Raw genomic sequence first — 24223 nt, 5'->3', positions numbered from 1 at the left:
AGGGGTGGGGTAACTGGGTGATGGGCATTAAGGAGGGCATGTGATGTAATGAACACTGGGTGTTACAGAAGACTGATGAATCACAGACATGTACCTCTGAAACTAATTACTCATTATATGTTAATTAATTGAATTAAAATAATTTTAAAAAACAAATAAAAATTTTAAAAGCAGCAACGAGGGCGCCTGGGTGGCTCAGTGGGTTAAGCCGCTGCCTTCGGCTCAGGTCATGATCTCAGGGTCCTGGGATCAAGCCCCGCATCAGGCTCTCTGCTCAGCAGGGAGCCTGCTTCCTCCTCTCTCTCTCTCTCTGCCTGCCTCTCAGTCTACTTGTGATTTCTCTCTGTCAAATAAATAAATAAAATCTTTAAAAAAAAAAAAAAAAAAGCAGCAACGAGGCCCTATGGCTATATGGCTTCTGGCTGAATAAGTGTCCATCTCCTTTGCCCTGACCCTCCCCCTCCTACCCTCCTTACCCTATCCTCCCTCCCTCTCTCTCACCAAACCTCCCTCCCTCCAGCACCCCACAGGTAATCCCCCTTGACCAAACCCAGCCATTCATTTCCAGCTTTTCTTCTCACTAGCCCATTCTCAGCAACCAGCTCGGTCCCTTACTCCCAGCCTTAGTAATTAATTGTGCTATTATTGTGAATTAATCGTACAAGCAAGTCAATGTTTAGCCTAATTAAGAACGAAGCCAACAAATTATTTAAAGCACCATTCCAGCAGAATTTGCATTCAGCCTTGTATTAGCAGCCAATCAAGCTTTTCAGCTATCGACTCAAGTACTTGATGGCTTCCTGAATACTTACAGCCAAGCTTTCTCCCCACCCCAGCTTCTGAATCCTGCCCAGGGCCTCCTTCCTTTACCCATCCCTATATGCTCATCCCTTGGAAAAATAATGTGGTTCTTGTTTCACTTACTACAGTTTATATCCACTACAGTGGATAATTTTGGACATCAATAATTTTGTTACTTTACGCCACACAGAAACTATATAGCTGAACATGACTAAAGACTATTTGGATTTTTTTCTTGCTATTTCCCAAAATAAATTTAGCATCTTTTTTTTTTTTAAAGGTTTTATTTATTTATTTGACAGAGATCACAAGTGGGCTGAGAGGCAGGCAGAGAGAGAGAAGGAGGAAGCAGGCTCCCTGCCAAGCAGAGAGCCCGACTCGGGGCTCGATCCCACAACCCTAGGATCACGACCTGAGCCGAAGGCAGAGGCTTTAACCCACTGAGCCACCCAGGTGCCCCATAAATTTAGCATCTTTAAAATCAAAGAAACACACACGCAAAACATTCCTTCCTCAGCATGAAACTACCAGTGTAAACAACAGGAGCAGGTCAACCAAGTTTGTACTTCAAGAGCAGTAGCAAGTGAAAATCATGGCTTTTTAACAGAAAAGAAAAAAAAAAAAAAAAAAAAAAAACATGCACCAGGGCTGCTACTTCTAGATTAGTACTGACTAAAAAGAGAGAGAGAAAAAAAAAAAAGTTTGAGTAAGGAATCTGAAAGCATTATTGCAGGTTTTAAAAATAGTGAACTTAGGAAAGAAAAAAGTACTGCCTGGAGTGAAATTTCACCCTGAAATTTTCCATCAAAGTGTAACTCAGCTTTGGGGAAAATAATGGGCTGGAACCTCTACCTCTGGCAACAGAAACTGAAACTATAAATCAGAGTCTTTTCTGAGACAACACGTGGATGCACGGATGGCCCAGAGTAACAGTAAAAATGAGGATAAGAGTACAGGGGGTAAGGTGTAGGGCAGCTGTGCACACACACCTGAGGAAGCAATAGAGCCTGAACAATTTCATCCAGCCTATGGACAAGTCTATGCCAGTCTCTTGCTTGTTTATTTTTCCCATTCATCTTTGCTTGGTTTTGCTGCCCCCTCTGTACATAAAAGCCAGGCATTTTAGATTGTAGGAAATGGATTGTATCCATTTTCTTTTTTTAAGATTTTATTCATTTCAGAGAGAGAGGAAGAAAGCACAGCAGGGGGAAGGGGAGAGGGATAGGGAGAGAGAGAGAAGCAGACTCCCCACTGAGCAGGGAGTCCAAGGGAGTGTTTGATCCCAGGACCTGGGGATCATGACCTAAGCTGAAGGCAGACGCTTAAGATACTGAGTCACCCAAGCGCCCTATGGAAAGTGTCATGTTGTGTTGTATTTTATTTTATTTTTTAGTTTTTTTTCTTTGTCGGAGAGAAAGAGCACAAGCAGGGGATCAGCAGGCAGAGGGAGAAGCAGGCTCCCCGCTGAGCAAGAAGCATGATTGTGGGACTTGATTCCAGGACCCTGGGATCATGACCTGAGCCAAAGGCAAACGCTTAACTGACTGTGCCACCCATGCATCCCTAGAAAGGGTCTATTTTAAATATTCCTTCCTGTCACCTTCCCTAAGCCACTTATAGCACACTCTTACAGCATACTCACTTATAACAGACTCACCACACCCAGAAATTTAATGTGTGCTCCATAGAAGTTCTTACTTACTAAAACTGATCAGAAACAAAACAGAAGAGAGAGACAATCCATTCTATTTTCATTACCCCATCACCTAATTTGTACCTTCATCTTTTTTCCAGGTTCTTAATATGAATACTAATACTTATTTTCAAAATTGCCTGAATCACTTTGTCTCATTTCTCAATTTCTGCCTCTGCAATACCTAACACATATTGATGTATTAATTAATATTTGTAACACTTCTCTGGGAAAAGCTGTGTATTAGGAAAAATAAAACGTTCTTTTTCATTAACCTTAGAAAACCTCAGATTCTTCATATTCTCTCCTAAATAGCATGTACTTATTCCAGTTCACGAGGAAATTTTATGTCTGTCAAGTGTCTAATTTCCTCCATGCTAAATACAATATTTATCCTTGTAATACCAGAATAAGTCCATAAGCATACAGATATGTATGTGTGCATATATGTGTTTATATATACTTTTTTTTTAAGATATTATTTATTTATTTGACTGACAGAGATCACAAGTAGGCAGAGAGGCAGGTAGAGAGAGAAGGAGGAGGAAGCAGGCTCCCTGCCGAGCAGAGAGCCCGATGCGGGACTCGATCCCAGGACCCTGAGATCATGACCTGAGCCGAAGGCGGCGGCTTAACCCACTGAGCCACTCAGGCGCCCCTATATACTCTTATTTAAACTTGTTTAAGAACATAAAAAGAGGCCAAGCACATCATAAGTGCTTATTATAGAGCTCACTAGGTAGAATTCTTCAAAAAGTCCATTAACAATTAGGAAGGCATGCATTTCAACCCAAGTTTCAGAAATTCAAAAGGAACAGGAGTCTCTTCAAAAGGAGCAAGAGTCTCTCAGCGACAGGGCTGAGGCGATCTGCCTGAAAACATGCCCTCTGCTGCCATCAAGTGGCTCTTTTCAGAATCGTTTTGCAAACATAACCAGAGCCTATACGCTTTGCTTTCCTACCATTTCATTCTTTATATATTACACATGTTATTCTTTGGGGAATTGAGATATTTGAGAAGGCCAGAAAAACCTTTCCTAAATTAGGGCTTTATACTATGAAAGCTGTGAAAATTCCATGACCAAGAAGTTCTTCAGAAAGATGATACTTGCGGTAGAAACTCTTCCCAGCCCTATATGACTTGTTCAGTGTCGGGTCAGTAAAGACCACACCATGGACTCTGAAGCATACCTCTCTTTATTTCTGCCAAACATATTTAAGAATAGATTGGCCTTAAAAGGGGCGCCTTGGTGGCTCAGTGGATTAAAGCCTCTGCTTTCGGCTCAGGTCATGATCCCGGGGTCCTGGGATTGAGTCCTGCATCGGGCTCTCTGCTTTGGCAGGGAGCCTGCTTCTTCCTCTCTATGCCTGCCTCTTTGCCTACTTGTGATCTGTCAAATAAATAAATAAAAAATCTTAAAAAAAAAATTTGGTTTTAAGATACCTTGCTGAGGAGCACCTGGGTGACTCAGTGGGTTAAAGCCTCTGCCTTCAGCTCGGGTCATGATCCCTGGGATTGAGCCCGACATCGGGCTCTCTGCTCTCTGCTCTCTGCTCTCTGCTCGGTGAGGAGCCTGCTTCTTCCTCTCTCTCCGCCTGCCTCTCTGCCTATGTAATCTCTGTCTGTCAAATAAATAAATAAAATCTTAAAAAAAAAATAAAAAGATACCTAGCTGAATAGGAAGGAAATTTAAAAAACAAAAACAAAAACAAAAAAACCTGGGGGTGGAGGGAGTCATTTAGAATTTTTTTTTTAAAGATTTTATTTATTTGACAGAGAGACAGACATCACAAGCAGGCAGAGAGGCTGGCAGAGAGGGATGGGGAGGGGGAAGCAGGCTCCCTGCTGAGCAGAGAGCCCGATGTGGGACTCGATCCCAGGACCCTGAGATCATGACCTGCGCCGAAGGCAGAGGCTTAACCCCCTGAGTCAGCCAGGCGCCCCAGAATCATTTTTAACCAAGAATCCCATCACTGTGGAAGAAAATGGCTGCATGTTTGTCACTCCAATGAGAACACCAGGAGCAGCCAACTTGACTCTTATCAAGTCAGTTCTTGCTAAAATTCTTGAGGTTCAGTCAGACAAATCTAGCGGCTTTGTTCTCTATAAGGAGGGATCAAAGCACTCTAGCTGAACCTAAATTTACAACCAATCCTAAAATTGGGGGGGGGGCAAATCATACTAGGGAATCCTCTTTGAAATCCTAAAAGAGCCACAAACCAGGACACATTAGAATCGTCGATGCCCGTCAAATTCGTTGTAAAGAACCCAGGATTCTGGGGTGCCTGGGTGGCTCAGTCGTTTAAGCATCTGTCTTCAGCTCAGGTCACGATCCCAGGGTCCTGGGATCAAGCCCCAAGTTGGGCTCCCTGCTTAGCCTGAAGCCTTCTTCTCCCTCTCCTATTCCCTCTGTTCGTGTTTCCTCTTTCACTGTGTCTCTGTCAAATAAATAAATAAAATCTTTAAAAAAAAAAAAAAAGAATGCAGGATTGCAGGATTCTCCTCCACCTCCACCACCAGCAATCCACAGTCACAACACTAGTCAATCATAATATCCACATGCCTATTCTATCCACAGCCTCTGGCTCCATCACTCACTCCCTGCCATACAAAGGAGAGGAAATGCTTCAGGTAACAGGGTGTTTCCTAAGAACCCCAAAAGCACAGCTGTATTCATTTTCCCTAACACCTGATTTTCCTCCAATTTACATCCCTACTTAAAGTACTCACTAGTTAATGGCGCGTGTCATTAGAGCTGGTAATATATCTTTTATAAATGATAATGTAATTTTTTTATTAGTAGAACTAAACCACTTGTCCCTTGCTTTGGATTAAAAATTTAAAAGTGACCCCATTAAAAAGTCCTCTCAGGAAAAGATTCTTCTGAACAAGGCTGAGGCATATTGGTGAAGAATTCAAGAGTTAGTAAGAACATGGAATACTGTGCTTAGTCTGAAAATAAAAAAGAATCACTTTCAATTTTAGTTAAGACAGACACACATAAATTCTCTGATTTCCTGCATATACCTCCTACTTCTTTCCATTTTCAAACACAGCTTGAAAGATTAAAAATACAAAGAAAGACTAATACACTCACAGTGACTGAGTATCGGAATCAATCAGCAATCAACTCTATGCCAGCCTGAGAGCAGGAGGTATTACCAGAATTCACTACTTAATCGCTCAACTCCTTGTTTAATGTCTAAAGTAGAGACCGAATTATAATGTCACGCTACACAAGTGACAGACCATCTCTGGTCCTCAGTTTCCTGATCTGTAAAATGAAGGTAATAAAAATACCTATTGCTCGGGCTCACTGTGAGGTTTAACTGAGTACTGGTACTGAGTGCTTAAGATCCTCTGTAAGACTGGTTTGATTATTAGCTATTTAGTGCTTTATAGTGTGCCAGGGATTACCTATTATTGCACTTAATTTATTACTTTTAAATCTGCTTCTTTCTCAGAATAAATAGAAAAGACCTCAGTAACTCCATACAACAACAAATATAAAGAATAAAAAAAGAAGGAGAGAGGAAGTCAACTTCCAAGCAGAAGCAATATTTCATATACTATTTTTAAGTAATATTTTAAGCAAGTGCTTAAAAAATGCAAGTTTTTTATGGGTCCCTTGCCCTTCTGGCCCCAGTGCTGAGTGCACAACGCCTCTCTGACAGACTTCCAGTCGTGTTGGGTAATTCCAAGAGGACCGTTACCCATTCCATTACTACAGGCACTGCACTAAGGCTGAGGCTTCTCCTGACTGGCCTGGGTTAGGGTCTGTGACTCCACCATTTAAAAAGAGACCCAGTAAATGGCATTATTTGAAACGTAAGAAATAATCACAAATAAAGCATGTCAGTAACTTCTTAAAGCCTGAACATTTGATCTAAATATCACATGCCTGAATTTATCCCTTTACTATTTATTTTCTTTAATGGTGGGGAAAAACAATAAAATGTTAATTGAGCTATCCCTCTCAGCAGTGAACAGTGCTGGCTAAAATCTATACACAACATCGAAACAATTGCACTCCAGAACTGACTGACAATCTTGCCTCGCCTACATTTAGAAGAAAATGGTATTACCTAGCTTTCCAATCTATTGGGGATAATAGATGGAAACATTCCTTAGAAACTGTATCAGTACACAGCAATATCTACAGTGGTTTATCCTTGCCAGAAATCTAATTCTTAGTGCTATAAGCTAAGCCATTCTCCTTGTAGTCTGTTCTTAAAACTTATCAAGAGCAAACCAAGAATTGGAGAAAGTTACTAAACAAACAAACAAAAAAAAAGAAAGAAAGAAAGAAAAGAAAAAATCCACAATCTCCTTGTTAGCACCTCTTCATGCCATGGTGATTTGATTAGTTATTTGATAAGTATAGATCACAACCCTGGATTTAATACAGGGTGGCCCACTTTTAAAACGACCCATTTATAACAAAGGTCTCTCTGTTGGAACTGTCAAGAGAGTTTAAAAAGAAAAAAATGCCACCAGTATCAAACACTTTCATTTAACCAGGCATTGCAGAGCAATGGGATTGCAAATCTAGAGACCTTCACCTTAGGCCAGCTTTATTAACTGTAAGACAAGTCAGTAAGATTTTCTGATTCTCATACTCTCTGGGACTGTACTGAAATTATCACCTGTCTCAAAGGACCCCACAGAGAAGTCCTCAAGTAGAAGGAACACAAGATAAGTATCACACAGAACACTCTAAGGCTCCTTAGAGAAAAGACTCTCAATGTCTCAGGGAAGAAAAATGCACAGATCGTTCTTTATTTACAGTAGAATATTTGTGAAGAGTAAGGCTACTACAAACTAAAAAATTCTCTTTGAATTTTTACGAGTTTCAAACATAACACTCACCACAGTAGAAAGGGGAAAGATAACCTACCCCATGTTCCCATCCATTAGAAGAATCGTGTTGTATATGTGAGAAAATATGAAGAGAAACAGAATTGTGCTGAAGAACATTGTCATCCATGAGCCATGATCCTCTCGAAACATTTTTAAGCGGAGCAACTGACCTGCAATATAAGATGTTATTAGAAATCAGTGTCCATCATGACTCACGATTTACACAGCTTTGCTTTCTTTTACAGACTCTCTCTTATCTTTGATAAGACTCTCTTATCAAAGATAAGACGGACTCTCTCTTTTATCTTTATCTCTGAGCTCTTTGCCACAGAATTACCTTGTGGGTCAAACCACTCTATTAATGTCCTTTCTGGTCCTTTGTCAATAAATGATCATGAATGAAATCCAAGACAGCCTCCATATCATCCTGGAGCAAATAATACTAACATGAGAATCTAGGATAGTCCAGAGATCATTCATGATACTGCACTAAGAACAAGAGGAATTAGGGCACGGCCCCCTGCTGCTTCCTGTTTCACTAATGTGTCTTTGGTTTCTGGCATCCTGAAACTACTTCGGGCAAATGGTAAAGACATTGCGTAAGTTCCACATAATTCCCTTTTGTCTCCATAAGCCCGCTCCCAGTAGGGACCAGAAAACAAAACCAAGGCAGACCCAATTGTTGAAGGTACATGGAAACTTAGAAGGAAAAATACACTGTCTGTCATAAGATCCAAACACAGCCTCACCCTCAGCTAAAACACCCACACCTGCATACAGGTCTGTGCACAAGTGTGGGGGTTGAAGGGTTGGGGAGGGGGCAGCATGTACACATTACAGAGCTTGGTGTGGCTCCCAGCAAAAGGTTATTTCCACCCTGATGCCTACAATTCCATTTACATAGATAAATGCTAAGAAAAGAAAGAACGTTAAAATGCAAATATTTCAAGGAGGGAAAATGTGTATAGAGGAATACTAAAATAAACATTACTAATATCAGAATTAATGCAGAAACATTTCTTGATTTACAGTAGAGAAGAGAAATGAGAGCATTACTATCCTGAAAGGTGAGAAAGATGACAAATGGTGGGAGTAAGAAACAAATGAACATAGGTCACCCTGGCTTCTCCTAAGATCAACTTTGTCTAGTAGGCTTATTTCCATTCCTGAGAAAGTTGTCTAAGTAATGATAAGGGAGATGATACACACATATAAACTACAGTTAAAATAAAGTAAGCCTGAAATCCTATAATAGAATTTCTCACTAGAGAAAATATTCCCTTTTTATTCATGATATGTCAAATTTATGAAAAAGACATACATATTTCCATCTGGAAATTGTCTCTCTAGGGATAGACAGTAGCTCTCATGTAGGTTACTGAGGATAGAGAGAAATCTTTTAAGATTTAATTACTACGTTTTTCTTGTACCTCACTTTTATTAAAATAGCACTTTAGGGGGCGTCTGGGTGGCTCAGTGGATTAAAGCCTCTGCCTTCAGCTCAGGTCATGATCCCAGGGTCCTGGGATCGAGCCCTACATCAGGCTCTCTGCTCAGCAGAGAGCCTGCTTCCCTTCCTCTCTCTGCCTGTCTCTCTGCCTACTGTGCTCTCTGTCTGTCAAATAATAAATAAAATCTTAAAAAAAAAAATAGCACTTAAGGTTTCATTTGGAAACCAGAAACATTACCCTAGCCAGAATTTTAAATAGAATGGGAAAAAAAAGGAGATTTGGTTACATCATCTGGTTTCTTGGCCTGTGCAAGAGAAGCAAAGGGCAAATCTGAAAGTCGGGGAGTGTTAATTTTAACTCGAAGAAGAATGTGGAAAGCTCTCCTGTTGAAGCAAACAATACGAGCAGAGCAAATTACAACTTTACAGAACTTGCTGATTAACTGAATTAACAGTTATGGAAAACCAGAGATCTGCAAGTCTCCACACTGTACATTGTCAAGAATGTGATCAACAAATATTAAGCACAGGATACCTGAGAGTAAAAAATCTCATGCCATAAATCTCATACTGTAAAGAATATTATTCATTGTTAAGCAAAATACTGGATGTGTTCTGATGATATGTGAGCCATGGTCCTAGGTACTCTAGAGATACAGCTGAGAGCAAGGCAGGAAGGTGTTTGAAGTCCATCGTTGTTTGGGTGATTGATGAAAAGGTGATCTTATTTTAGACTCGGGGGCTGTCTTTATTCAAGGTTCCCTTAGCTGCACGTCCTTTCAGCTTCACACTAAGATTTATTTAATTCAGCAGTTTAGACTGAAGAACAGCAAAGATCAGCAATTAGAGTTCCTTGGAAATTTAAATGTGAATTTCCTTCTCAACATATGCATATGTCAAAAAATTACTAATGGATGTACTTTAAAAGTCAAATCATAGTGCTGGCGATTGAGGAGTGCTTTGCAAATAAAACATAGTAGATTAACTGTGCACTGGCTGAAATAACACAAAGTTAGTAAAAAGGGAACTGTGACAGTACCATTTATGCTGTCATTGCTAAGCTCATTGTCTGGCACTAATTTCAGTCATTAGAGTCATTAGAACAAAATGGCAGGTTAACATGGCCTGAAATTCACTTGCAATGCATAATAAAAGTGCTGCCATATATGAAGGACAGAACTGGTGTGGCTCCAGTGTTCAGTCAAATCACATTATGAAAATTCTCCATAACTTCCTTCAAGGTTAACTCACTGAGTGTCCATCCTATTGCTTGAAACACGTAGACAGAGATTGCCATCAGTTGGCTGCTGGCCCAAGTGACTTCTCTTGCCAGCTAATCAAATCAGGAACCTCGGCGTTACCTAAAGATGTCACACAAAAATGGGCTGTTTTTACCCTGTAGTATGACTGTCCATTTGGTGTGCCTGGGACAACAGTGGCTTATGACTGTTGTCCTGACATAATTATTAATAATGTCCCCTTCCTTTCTTAGTATTCTGGTTTGGGTTATAAATTATATGCCACCTATTCCCTAGGTCACAGAATTCAGAATTTTTTTAAAGATTTTATTTATTTATTTGACAGAGAGAAATCACAAGTAGGCAGAGAGGCAGGCAGAGAGAGAGGAGGAAGCAAGCTCCCTGCTGAGCAGAGAGCCCGATGCGGGACTCGATCCCAGCACCCTGAGATCATGACCTGAGCCGAAGGCAGAAGCTTAACCCACTGAGCCACCAAGGTGCCCCACAGAATTCAGAATTTTTATCACACTTTCCCTTAGAGGAGTTTCAGTAAATAAGGGCAGACAGTCCGTATAGGTCAACAAGAGAAAAAGGGCATTGCTGAGAAGGTGCATACATTCCTGACAAGGTCATAAGTGACTTTTATTTTAATCATAGATATGTTTGTGAATATAAGTGTATAGTTATGTTAGTAAAATTTATCTTGGATTGTAGGGATGATCACATTTGATAAGGTCAAGGTAATTGGAAAATGAATCTTAGAACGGGCAGAAGCAGTAAGACAGTACACAAGCCTGCAGAGGTGTCAAAAGACACAGGGACTGGCTGTTACAAATGCTGTTTCAAGTCAAGTGATGGGCCCGAAAATCTCGGAATCTTTCCTAGAAATACAGGGGCTTTAAGGCCAGTAACATGTTATAAAATTCTAATAAGATTAATGATCTAAAAACATGTTAAAAAATATATAATGATCACACATATGTAGTGGAAAATTTAAAAAAAAAATAAAAGGCAAGTGGATTAGGGAGAATTCTGGGGAAACTGTTTGGTTTCTTGGGGGATTTTTGCCATGAGTTCTCACTGGCAAAATAAAAAGGAATATTTCCTTTCTACCTCACAACCAGACTTTTGTCCTATGTTCTGGGTACCTTTTCCTCAGGTGTGGTTCTCATGAGGAGGCCTAAAATAAATAAATACACAATCCCAGAGGAAAAGAAGTAGAAGTGTCTGTGCTTTCACACAAGAGATAGGGGTAGACCTACTCCTAGGAATTTGTTAAAGAAAGGGGTTCATTAGAGCAAGGACTTCTAGATTCAGAGAGAATACCAGATTTTAGGCCTCCAAGGTGGCAGAACCTCATTTGGATTTAATTTCATGGATGCTGGTGAAAGCCAGCATCAAGGCTCATGGCATTCCAAGTCCGGTAAGGACACTGAGCGCTAGCTAACCCTAACCCTAATCCTAGCCCTAACCCTAACCCTAAGGGCATAAGACCAGTGGGGTGATCACCAACTTCCATTAGGAACACAACAACCTGGGCAGGACACAGCCAGCTGTTGGAGGAGGTCATCGAGAGAACATGATCCCCAAGTGACCCTCAAGACAACCTAAGCATTCAGAGGCTCCTGACCCTTTCCCCTGTCGTTGGAATGCATGTTCTCCCCACCATTCCCATGGTGGGAGCTGTTTTTAATGGCACAATCTTGAGAGAGCAATGAGTTGTTGAAACTCTCCAGACTGGCGGCGGGGCGGGGGGCACCTGGGTGACTCAGTCATTAAGTGTCTGCCTTTGGCTCAGGTCATGATCCTGGGGTCCTGGGATCAAGCCTCACATCGGGTTCCTGCTCAGTGGGAAGCCAGCTTCTCCCTCTCCCACTATTTTCCCTCTCTCACAGTATCTCTCTCTGTCAAATAAATAAATATAAATCTTAAAAAAAAAAAAAAAAGAAAAGAAAACTGTGTATATGGTATAAGCGACTGAACTCAGTCGAGGCCTCTATATGAATTTTTAAGACTGTGGTGGGCAAGTATAGAGATTTACTTGCCTTGTGACCACTGAAGGCATGCCTTGTGTGCGTACTCTTGCTATTAAAACTGCCACCTCCCAACTGGAAGGTGCCTGACTCCTTCTTCGGTCTCTCTTTGCCCTCCATGCGTTGGGACCGGTGTCAGATTTTATTTGAGAAATTCCCAAGGTTGCACACCAGCACCATTTTAAACAGTACCATAGTGCCAAAGAGTGGGCCAAAGACCATCACCCAGGCAGCATTAGAAGAAGCAGATTAACAGGTAAATACAGACTGACGGATTTGTTTCCAGGACACCTATAGCCTTAGGACTCTTTGAAACTTTACTGATTAAAAAAAAAGGTAAGGTGATAAATTACTGGTATTATACTCTCTGCTCACCTTGGTAAGAGGAATCAGAGCAAGATTTATATAATATAGAGGAAAAACTGTGGCATTACCACATAAGACCCTGACCAGGAAATATAAAAGGACAAATGAAGGTGGCACTTTCCTCAAGAGGACTTTAAACTGAAATTAATACCACTATCCATTAAAGCTCCTGCTCCAAAATCTCCTATATATGATGTGGCCAGCCATATGTACAATGCATATTTGCATGCATGTAATGGATACAAATGTAAGACAAATATGTAATCTACAACTCATTAAAATTTTTAATTTGTTGAGGTCAAAAGTGTTAAAGTTGGAATAGCAGGCATTCGGCATGCCATTACGAAGGTTCTTTGTTGCAAATAACAGAGAGGGAAGGAAGGGAGGAAGGAAAGAATAAACAGACGAATGGATGGAAGGAAGGGAGGGAGGAAAGGAGGGGGGAGGAGGGAAAGGGGAAAGGAAGAGAAGAGAAAAGAAAAAAACTAAAAACCAGCTTAAATTATAAGGAGTCTTTATTTATTGCCTTCTCATATTTTCTAATGAACATATTTGCTCCTTAAAAAAAAACTCCTCCTAAACATATATGTTCAGAAGATAATGTAGATTTACTTTAACTAAAGAAACAAAATGACTTCAAGCAAGGTTTGATCCAGCACTCAATATAACCAAGGTTGGATTTATCTCCATTTCCCAGCTTGATTTCTTCAAGGTGGGGTATCATCATAGCCAGCTCCTCCAACATGTTCAGACATACCTTCTGTAGTCCCAAGATGACTTTAGCAATCCTGAGTAATATGTCTTCATCTTTGTCCAGGGAGGAAAACATAATGCTTCTGCCCCACTAGTTCTAAGGAAAGTTATATGATTTACCCTCATTGAGCTTGTTTGGGTTCTGAACCAATCACCATCGGTACAGTTAGGACAAGCACTGATTAGCAAAGTCTATGTCATATGCTAATTGTTAGAGTCAGGTTAAGTTAATTACCTAGCACTACATTGATGCACAAATGTAAATCAAGTACAGCAAATATTGTTGAAAATGGCAGAACCATAGAAGGAAGATCCCTGGTCCTTGAGTCACTGCTTAGAACAAAGATACCTGCTATGTTTCGGCTTTATATGAGTGAGAAATTCAATTAAGATGCACTCATTATATATTCTAGAGATTTTTATTACTGAAGCTAAGATTACCTTATCAGATATAAGATGACCAATGGATCAAAGGCCCAGAAGGCAAAAAAGGAAGAGTCCAAATGGAATCTTTATTTCCCAGTCTTTCTTTATATCCTTAGTACTCAGCAGACTATATCGTAAAATACCTGCATTAAATTAAATTCTGATGGACAGATTCTAGAAGGAAAATTAAGACCTGCCCACAAGAAAGGGCACACATTTTCCAAAAGGAAAATTCTGCAAGTAAAATATGGGGGAAAATACAGCTTGTTGGCAAGCTTACACAGCTCACACAGCTCAACCTCAGAACACCTAACACCCAGGACTTTGTATAATTCATTGTCTACTTGCGTGTGCCACATTCATCCATAACTGCAACATAGTGAGGACCATATTTGTCTTCTTCCCTACTGGTATCACCATGGCACTGGCAGATAGCATGTCTTAGATAAATATTTGTCCAATTGCTAAATAATGAAGGGACACAATACCATATACAGCAACAGTGTACAAATGAACAAAAAAAAAAACCCTAAAAACATTCCACCATATGGCCAAAATCCTATATCTCTGCAGATCCGGCAATCATACCCACCCTCTGTGCCACATGGAAACCACCAGTTCTTTGACCTTCACCTCCTCCACATTTTCTCGCCATGTATTAGCCACCTCCTGAGCTCTACTTCTTTCTATTTAGCATGAAAGTTCTCTTTCCCTATCTAACTCTGTTTCCTCCACACCCTCATTTCCTGGGCACCCCATATTTGTCTTGTGCTTGCCCTGAAAAACCCCAACTTTGATTCAACACTATAGTTTGCTCTCTCTGATTTCAGTAAACTGTGAAAAAAAGTTGCAAGAGTAGATGACTAAACCACTCCATAACCACGATGCCAATTTCAGCAGCTACTGCGGTTCGGCACGTTAATAGTTTCCCGTGTGCTTGCCGATCTCTTCCCTGTTCTTCCCAGCACCCATTTCAGATTTTATCTCATCGCTCCTACTAAGCCTCTTTTACTCTCAGAATATGACCTTGGCCCAACTCCAAGGAAATATTGCTGCCACCAAACATAATTTCCTTCAACTTCCTGGTCACTCACAAGCATCTGCTTATCTATCCTCACTTCCTTCCCTTGTTTCTCAGAGGACGCGATGCTCATCTCACAAAAGGACCTACCTCTGTCTTCTTAAAACCATACCCTCCCCACTTTGGGGGCCTGGGTCCATCAGCCTTCCTTTCTCTCCTTTGTATTTTGAATCTCTCTCTCTCTCTCTCTCTCTCTCTCTCTCTCCTGGTTCTCTTCCCTCTGCCTCTGAAGCCTCTTAAGCCCATCCTAAAAGCAGTGCTTTCTTGACCCCATGTTCTTGAACTGTCATCCATTTTTCCTCCCTTGTATTCCAGATTTTGAGAAAAAGTAATACACATCGTGCCCACTCCCGGAGATCTCACTTGCAATGCAAAGATTCTACTGAAATTGTTCTGGCAAGTGTTAAAGTGTTAAATTGTTTCCCACATTGCCAAATCCAGTAGAAACATATTGCCCGTTAACTTACAGGATATCTTGTTTGCATCTGACAGAGCACTTGTTCATGCTTTTCCGTTTTGACACTAACTTCCTTGGCTTCTTGAATACCAAATATTCCTTGTTCTTTTTCTACTTTCCTGATTATTCTCAGTCACCTTTTAGGGCATCTCTTCCTCTACTTGTCCCATAAATGATGATGTTTCCCATGGTCCATCCTCAGTTTTCACCTTTCTTGTATCACTACATGATCTCATCCACTGTTGTGGGTTTAATATCCGATATCTCCAGCATAAACTGTTCCTCTGAAGCTTCAGATGGAGTCACCTGCTCACTCTCCCCTGGAAAGTTCTAGTGCCAATTCAAACTTAGTATACAAAAATGTATTCCAAATCTCCAACCCTACCTCCAATATGACCCTTTCTATCCCTAAATCCCATCCTATTTCTGAGTTTACCATCTTGTGATTTTCAGCGTTACTTAAGATAAATTCCATTCTTGATCTTTTTTCCTGCACACCTGCCATTTTGATCAGTAGTCACATTATTTTATGATCTTATAACCATACCCTTCTCTCATAATTTGGGTTCTCATTACATCCTTTTGGGAATATTACAACAACATAACTGGTCTTCCTCACTCCAACCTTTTCCATTCCCTATCCAACCTCCATACAGCTAATAGTCTAACTGAAATGCAACTGTGGTCACATTGTTCCTTCACTTAAAATCAATGGTCATCGTTCCCCCATTGTAATTCAAGCTCTTCAGTGTGGTATAGAGGGCCTTGCTTGATTTGACCCAAGTTTTCCTTTCCTTTCTCACCATCACCTACTCTCCACTCTAGTTCCATCAACACCGAACAGATTTCAGCTTCTCATGCTCATGCTGAACCTCTGCCTGGGATACTCTACCTTCTCCAGCTGTTGACTAACTCCTCCATTTCCTACAGGCCTTAACAAGCAGGTCAGAGATGATCTCGTCTAAATAGTAATTTTCATTAGAGTCATAGCCAGAAAGAATTTATAGGAAGTACTCTTTCAAGAAGTAATAAGTTCCCTCCAGTGCAGACAAGAAAGAATGGCCACTAGCCAGGTGTAGTTTAAAGGGTTGGATTACATGACTTTTAAGATCCTGTCCAACTCTAGGGTTGTAGGTTGTGTTTAGTCAGTGAAAGATTACTGTAGTCTGCTCCCTCAAAATACTTTAAATTAAAAAGGGAAATCCTTACCTACTGAAAGAAAAAGAGGAAATGTTGCTCCTTATGTTTCCTCTATAATCTCTAATGAGAATAAATAAATAAATAAAGTAACACGCCGATAAGATTCCTTAAAGGCCAAGTTAATATTTAACTCTTTTTATGAGAACACTTGACAATGATGTAAATCCTATTTCTTATGTCTAGAACAAGACAATAAAGGATAAAAGGAAACTGGATTAGAGCATTTCAATATTAACTGAACTTCACTTCCAATCAGACTAAAATAAGTATATGAAGTATTCACGGGTGATTTGTGTTAATTTCTAGTTTATAGGAACATGACATGATAGGAATTTTTTTTTTACAATTTGCTAATTGAAAAATGGCAACAGAATAAAAATAACTAAAATAAGACAATCCATGGATGGAACATCAAGAAAGAAAATTACCTAACAAAACACACCAGAATATCAACAGGGAGAAAGGATGTTCTAGTTAGACAAATGTAGGATTATATAAAGTACAAGATCATAAAACTTTTGTACCCTAAGGTTGCCATTCTACTAATATTCAGATCAAGTCTTGTTATTCAGTGTACAAAGAGAATTTAAAAAACGTTGAATAGATGCTTTTTCTTCACATTAAGAGTAGGAACTTACATATAAAATGTTTGTTATCACTGAATTTGAAAGAACCAAATATTAAAAATTAAAATATAATCCCATATAATACTGCAAGTATGTATTATAATATGTAATTCAAAAGAGGTTCTAAAAAAATAAAAAATAAGACTATGGTTAGATACCCAGCATAAATGATAGTGTTTTCAGCCCTAGAGTGTGTAACGTCAACTTCAGAAGTGTATGTATTACAAACTTTTAGTAAAATATATATCTACTAAATAAACACATGTTGACATAAATAATTCTCCATGGAAAATAAAAGTAATAAACTTTCCATTTTATTGAGAGAGTTGAAATATCTTACTGTAATAACATGGCTTTTTCCTTTAGAACATTCTTAGAATTAACTGACCTAAATTGCTAATTATTGCTCAAGATGAAAAAGTATGATCCCAAAAAGAAAGTAAAGTATTCATTTATTATTATCTATGACTTTTCCTATTAAGGAAAAAATAGCCAATAATATATATACATATTGAATATTATAAAATTCTGTAATTGTAATGAAGTCAATTTGTTTTATATCTTCCAGACTTGTACAGGTGAAATCACCCTAAATAGCATTTTTAAGATCCAAACCCATCAAAAAAGAAAAAATTTATAAAATACGTTCTGCAATCTTAGGGGATGTAGTTGTTATCACAATTTGTACTTCAAAATGAGCAATGGGATAGAAAATGTAGCTCCCTATTCTTAAAAATATTAACATAATCACTACTATTAATAAATTTTTGTCATCATTATATTGATATCAGTTTTGAAAATCAATAATAGATTTCTAAAATAAGTTTTCATTTAATTTCAGGCATTCTATTAATCCATGTAAAAAGGAAACACTGCATTGGCAAGACTAATCTCCTATTGGCTGATCTATGGTTTGAAGCAATTGTAATCAATCACAGGTAACTGTCCACGGGACTTGGACACTAGCTCCTGAAAACTTGGTTTTCATTCATAGTTTCCCATAAGTCCTCTGACTCTTTCAGACTGGTGTCTTGTACTTGCAAACTTGTTATTTTCTCTTCCCATTCCATTTTTAAACTTACTAAAGAAAGATATTAAAAATTCATAACAGGTTTCCACTTCCATATGTAAGACATGTGGAAATCACCACTTCATCCTAACAACAAGTACCAAGCTGAAGAGATTTTAAAATGAACAACTCTCCTAGGACCAATAAGAGAGATGAGGATACAGGGCAGACTACTGCCCCTCAAGACTGGAGAGACAGACAGGCAAATAGAGGGAGCTTACCAGAGCAGAAACTCGCAAGTGAAAACTGCCTTGGGAATCAGTGCTGCGGTAGAAAAACTTGAACTGTAATAAACAAATTGCTAGAGGCTCAGTGTAGAAGCTAAAAACTTCCAGGAAGACACAGTCATAGAGGCCTTATGTTTTTGTAATTTTTACCTCTAGAAGCTCAACCAAGATCCTATAGTAAACACTGGAGAAACCTGCTGAGGTTCTCTCTCAAGGTTTCTGACCTGGATGAAAAGGTCAGCCTACTCTAGCCATCCTCTCCCAATTAAAGTGGCAAAGAGGTTTTAAGAAGTACTTCTGAAGTTCATAATCCAGAAGTATAGTTTCACTAAAGACTGAGACCTAATCATAGGACTATCGAACACTTCTTCTCCACCCCCATACTTCCTCACCACCACATTGCTAAAGCATTCCCCTTACCTGGTACATCACCTTTGGTTGTCAAAAAATACAAAGAATATTAAAAGGAAAACCAAAAACACAATTTGAAGAGGCAAAGCAAGCACTGGAAACTGATATAGCAACGATGTTAGAATTATCACACCAGGAATTTAAAACAATGATTAATAAGCCAAGGGCTCTAATGGATAAAGTAGATAGCATGCAAGAACAGGTAGGAAATGTAAGCAGAGAGATGGATTTCCTAAGAAAGAAGCAAAAAGAAATGCGGAAGACAAACACTGTAATGGAAATTAAGAATGCTTTTGATGGGCTTACTAGTAGGCTAAACGTGATGAAGAAAGAATCCCTGAACTTAAAGACATCTCAACAGAAATCTCTAAAAGTGAAAACTAAAGAGAAAAAAGACCAAACAAGGTAGAAGAGAATACACAAAGACTATGGGACAACTAGAAAAGATATAACATATGTATAACGAGAAGACTAGAAGAAGAAAAAGAAAAAGGAACAGGAGAAATATTTGAAAAATAGTGACAGAGAATTTCCCTAAATTAATGTTCAATGTCAAATAACAGATCTGAGAAGCTCAAGAAACACCAAGAAGGATAAATGCAGAATAAAACAAAGCTACAGAAAATCAAAGACAAAGAAAAAAAACCTTGAAGAACCAGAGGGAAAACCTTCCATTTTGAGGAACAGTGAGTGATAAGAACTACATCTAACCTCTCAAAAACATGGAAGCAAAAAGACAGTGGAGGGAAAGATTTTAAATGTTGAGAGAAAAAATTCACTAATGTAGAATTCTATACTTTGTGAAATTATCCATTAAAAGTAAAGAAGAAATAAAGACTTTCTCAAACAAATAAGAACTAGTGGAATTTGTTGTCAGTAGTCCAGACTTGCAAGAAATGTTAAAAGAAGGGGTGCCTGGGTAGTAGCTCAGTCAGGTAAGCATCCAGCTTTTGATTTCAGCACAGGCCATGATGTCAGGGTCATAAGATCCAGCCCCGCATCAGGTTCTGCCCTCAGCAGGGAGTCTATTTGAGATTCTCTCTCCCCGCTCCTTCTGCCCCCTCCCCCTGCTTGTGTGCTCTCTCTCTCTAACGTAAATAAATAAATCTTTTTTTTTTTTAAAGGAAAAAAGACATGTTAAAAGAAGCTCTTTGGAGAAGAGGAAAAACTATAGATCAGAAACTCAGAACTACACAAGAAAGGATGAGTATCAAAGACAGAGAAGTGAAGTTAAAATAAAAGCTTTTTGTTCTCTTGCTTTTAATTGATCTAACAGATAAGTCTGTTCAAAATAATAATAGCAACAGTGTATTCAAGTATGTCTATATCTCAAGAAGTATATATATATGCTTCTGTATGTATATATGTATATATGACATGAATGACAGCAATGACAGAAGGACAGGAGAAACAATTAGGATTACTTTGTTATTATAAAGTACCCTACCTATAAAGTAGTATAGTGTTATTTGAAAGTGGATTGAATTAATCGTAAATATATACTATAAACTCTAGGACAAAGACTAAATATATTTTTTAAATGCTAGTTGATATACTAAGGAAATAGAGAAAATGGAATCATATAAAATAGTGCCCAGTTAGGTAGCATCAGAGAAGCCTAGTGTAGGGCTAATGTAGCCCCACTACCCTGCTTCTGAGTATTCTATCTGAGGTACCAGAAAGGGCAAGGTTTTGCTTCTCTGCTTGGTAAGCACACAGACTATCTCAGGGCCTGTGTGAACATTAGTGCCTTTTCCCCATTCTCCTTTTTGCATAGTTCTTTCCCTCACTATCGTGGTTCACTTATATGCATGTGCTGATCATACCTCACTTGAAGACTGAAGGCGTATCTGCTGGTCTCTGGAATTACTTCTCTATGCTCTGCTCTCCTCTCTAGCACCTGCTCTGAGTTCTGCCTCAGCCTCTCCACACACCCAACTCTGTCTCCTCAACCCACAGAAATGCCAGCTTCTGTCTGATGTCTTCCTTCCTGCCTGGAAGTCGGGAAACTCTCTCCAGGAAGCAAGCTGGGGTAACTGTAGGCCTCACTTGTGTTAAAAAATAAAGAAAAGATATTAAAATCAGGCAGTGAAGTCAGATTACTTCAAAGAAACATTCATACTGATAGACTACTTCCCCACAGTAACAAAGCATGCCATAAAACAGGGCTTAAAAGTACAATCAACCTAGAATTATGTTCCTAGTGCAAATATCCAATATAATGAAGGCAACTGTTTGAAGGCATCAAAGAGCAAACAAGGCAGCCAAGATTTAAAGGGTCAAGATCCTTGAAGGAAGAAAAATGCACTAAATGAACTGCTTTTTCCCTAGGAAGATTTGCTGATTTTCATTGTGGGACACAGGGACCACATGGAAAACCGTGACTTAGAGTTTGAGGCAGTCCGAGTGGGTCAGACAGACAGAAATTCAAATTCAGGGTTTCCAATATAAACAAGACATGAAGAATCAAATATCAAAATATCAGAAAAAGGGAAACCCAAAAAATGAGCCCAAACATCTAACATAATTCCCCACAGAGCATTTGCTGACACCTAAACTATGTAGGTTAGAGTTCAAACCAAGCAAAGAACAGCTGATAAGAGAATAAAAATAAGTATAGATTTTAGCAGTCTCATGATGCTAAGGAAACAAAAAATGGAAATCAGGAAGTAGTAGAAGAACTGTGAGCAAAGTCTGGGGTATCAGTTATGACACATGAAGGACTATACCCTAGAAGTAAGGACAAACCAGAAACAGACCAACCCAAAGAAAGCCTGAAGCCCATTTCTATCTGCTTACCAGGAGAAAATTAAACTTTCCCTAGGGAAGATCATCAAGAACCTCTAAAGGTCTTCACATATTATTTCTGATATTTAATTTTAAAAAAAAGGCATAGAAGGAAACAAGACAAGAGAAGTTACTAAAAACCAAGAGGGGGAAAAATATAAACAGACTCATTGATGATGTACATACTGCAGTTCTAAGACACAGAAGTCAAAATAACTATAATTAATATGGCCCAGAAAATAGATGAGATTATGAATTTTACCAAAAAACCAAACACTATTTTTGAAAATCAACTGGAATATCTAGACCTGAAAAATAACAACAGAAATTAATAACCACAGATTTAATAGAAGTTACATATGTACATACTATGTGATTCCAGTTATGTAAATTTCTAGAAAATGCAAACTAAACAGAACAGTAATTGCCTAAATGTGTGAAGGGATGGGAGAAAGGGATTACCCAAGCTCATGCAGAAACTTTTATCTTGATTGTGGCAACAGATGGATACATATGTCAAAGTTATAAAACTATATAGTCATATATAAAACTATATATATAGTTAAATATATATAGTATGTCAATTATACCTCCCAAGAGTTACTTAAAATTAAGATAAAATAATACTATCTTTAGGGATTTAAAACACATGGAATTTAAACTTATGACAAAAATAGATCAAAAGATAACAAAAGTCAGAGTTAAAAGCTGTAAAGTTCTTGTAGATTGTTGGCAATATTAATAAAAGATAAACTACAGTAAGTCAGTTATGTGTTTTACTTTCCAGGATAATCACTAAAAGAATAAAAATATGTATAACTGACAAAGTAATAGAATGAAAAAATATATATATAAAAAATTAATAATTTATCTTTATATAATATATATTAATTATTATGTAATTATTATAATTATATAATTATTATATAAATATGTTAAATTATATAATTTAAATAAATAATAATTTATCCAAAGAAAAGCAAAGAGGAGGAAAAAAATAACTTAGGAAAGATAAGGCAAACCAAAAGCTAGCACATAACAAAATGCTAGATTTAAACACAAATATATTGGTAATTAATAAGTGAAAATAGACTAAATATTCCACTTAAAAGACAACTGTCACAAAGTTTTTTTTATTTTCAGAAAAACAGTATTCATTATTTTTTCGCCACACCCAGTGCTCCATGCAATCCGTGCCCTCTATAATACCCACCACCTGGTACCCAGACCTCCCACCCCCCCATCACAAAGATTTAAAAACCTTCTACAGGTTGCACTTCAAGGAAAATAAACCTGACTCCAGAAATGACCTCTATAGATATACCTGAGACAAAAAAGAATGGTGAGAAAAGAAATTGATCAACATTATCAAATCTAAACAAATATCATTTGTATAAAATAATAAAAATGTGAATGTCTACTTTGTGGGTTAAAAAAAAAACTAGAATACTGAACAACAATTTCATATAAGTAAGAGGAGGTTGATCTAGTTAAAATGTTCTAAGGAATTTGGGAAGTAATTAAGACACTGGTTAGCTGGAGACATGCTAGAATTTTAAATATGCATAGTAAAATCACAAGGGTAGGCACTAAGGGAGTGGCCATTGAACGCATGACTTACACACTAAATGGAAGTGTACAAGAGGGATAGAAAGATCAAAGGAACAAACAAATGAACCAAATTCAATCAGCATCTCTCATCTAAAAAAAAAAACTGCTCCTTAATTCCAATGCCACTACAAAAGAAAGTCTGAATATCAGGAAATACCAGACTTAAGAAGAAGAACAAGAGAATAAACTCACAGAATGCAAAAGAAAGATGGTAAGAGCAAAAAGATAAATTGAATTGAAGGTAAAAATAAAATATAGACTATAAACAAAGTAAAAAAAACTGTTTTATAAAGCAGAGAAATATTTGACTAATGAAGAAAAAGGAAGACACTAACAAGTACTAGAATTATGTTTACTTGAACCTGAAATTCAGAAGTGATTCATTCTTTCTCACCCTGAATTTCATTGTTGATGAAAATATTTCTCAAAACAAATTAAGCACTGCAGTTCTGAATTTCTATACAAGAAGAGTTTAGAAAGTGGGAAAAGCTGAAAGTGGGAAAAAGCGTGTTGAATCAAGTTATATAGCACTTTATGTAAAATGTTGGAAAAAAACAATTATCCATAAATGAGAGGGATATGCCAGTAAGTGTTTAAAGACTAAAGCTCCTTGGGTGCTTCTACTGAGTTTTGGTAAGAACTTCACACTGCCAGTTTTGAACCGAATTACTCCAATGAAGTAGCAAAGGTTCCTTAACATGCTGGCATTGAATAAATCCAACATATATGAAACCAAGTTATAGACATAATATGTTTTTATAAACATACATTTAATGAGTCTATAAGGTTGACAATTTTCTAACTTCATTATCTTTTCCACACGTATTATTTACATGACTGCTGAAAGTACTGGGGATACATGTTTAACATGCACTGTGTTATGCATATGTGGCAGGTGGCTGGTTTGCACCTAAAGCTGGGATTTAGACAGGTCTGATGAATTGAAGGAAAAAGTTTCCAATATTTTCAATAATTTACTTTCTTAAAGTATTCTGACTGGGTATAAAATAAAATAGGCAAAGCAGTATTGTATTCAAAGCACACAATGATACATATTACAGTGAAGCTCAGCCCATGGATCCAGGCCTTAAGACCTACAAGACATAGGAACATACCCTTTGGATATTTAGGAAT

The 24223-nt window shown here is 38.2% G+C and overlaps 1 protein-coding gene across 7 annotated transcripts in view; it reads right to left on the bottom strand.

The window, feature by feature from the left end:
* The window catches only part of TMEM117 (transmembrane protein 117), a 522294-nt gene that overhangs the window by 394813 nt on the left and 103258 nt on the right, over positions 1-24223 (bottom strand). For 6 of the 7 annotated variants that reach the window (XM_044226655.1, XM_044226653.1, XM_044226654.1 and 3 more), the window contains one exon: positions 7392-7524. In XM_044226655.1, the coding sequence (XP_044082590.1) occupies positions 7392-7524 (133 nt within the window). The other variant, XM_044226659.1, reaches the window with a different exon arrangement.

Source organism: Neovison vison, chromosome 12, assembly GCF_020171115.1.
Source record: "Neovison vison isolate M4711 chromosome 12, ASM_NN_V1, whole genome shotgun sequence".
Classification (NCBI taxonomy): Eukaryota; Metazoa; Chordata; class Mammalia; order Carnivora; family Mustelidae; genus Neogale; species Neogale vison.
This window is presented reverse-complemented; position numbering and strand designations above follow the sequence as displayed.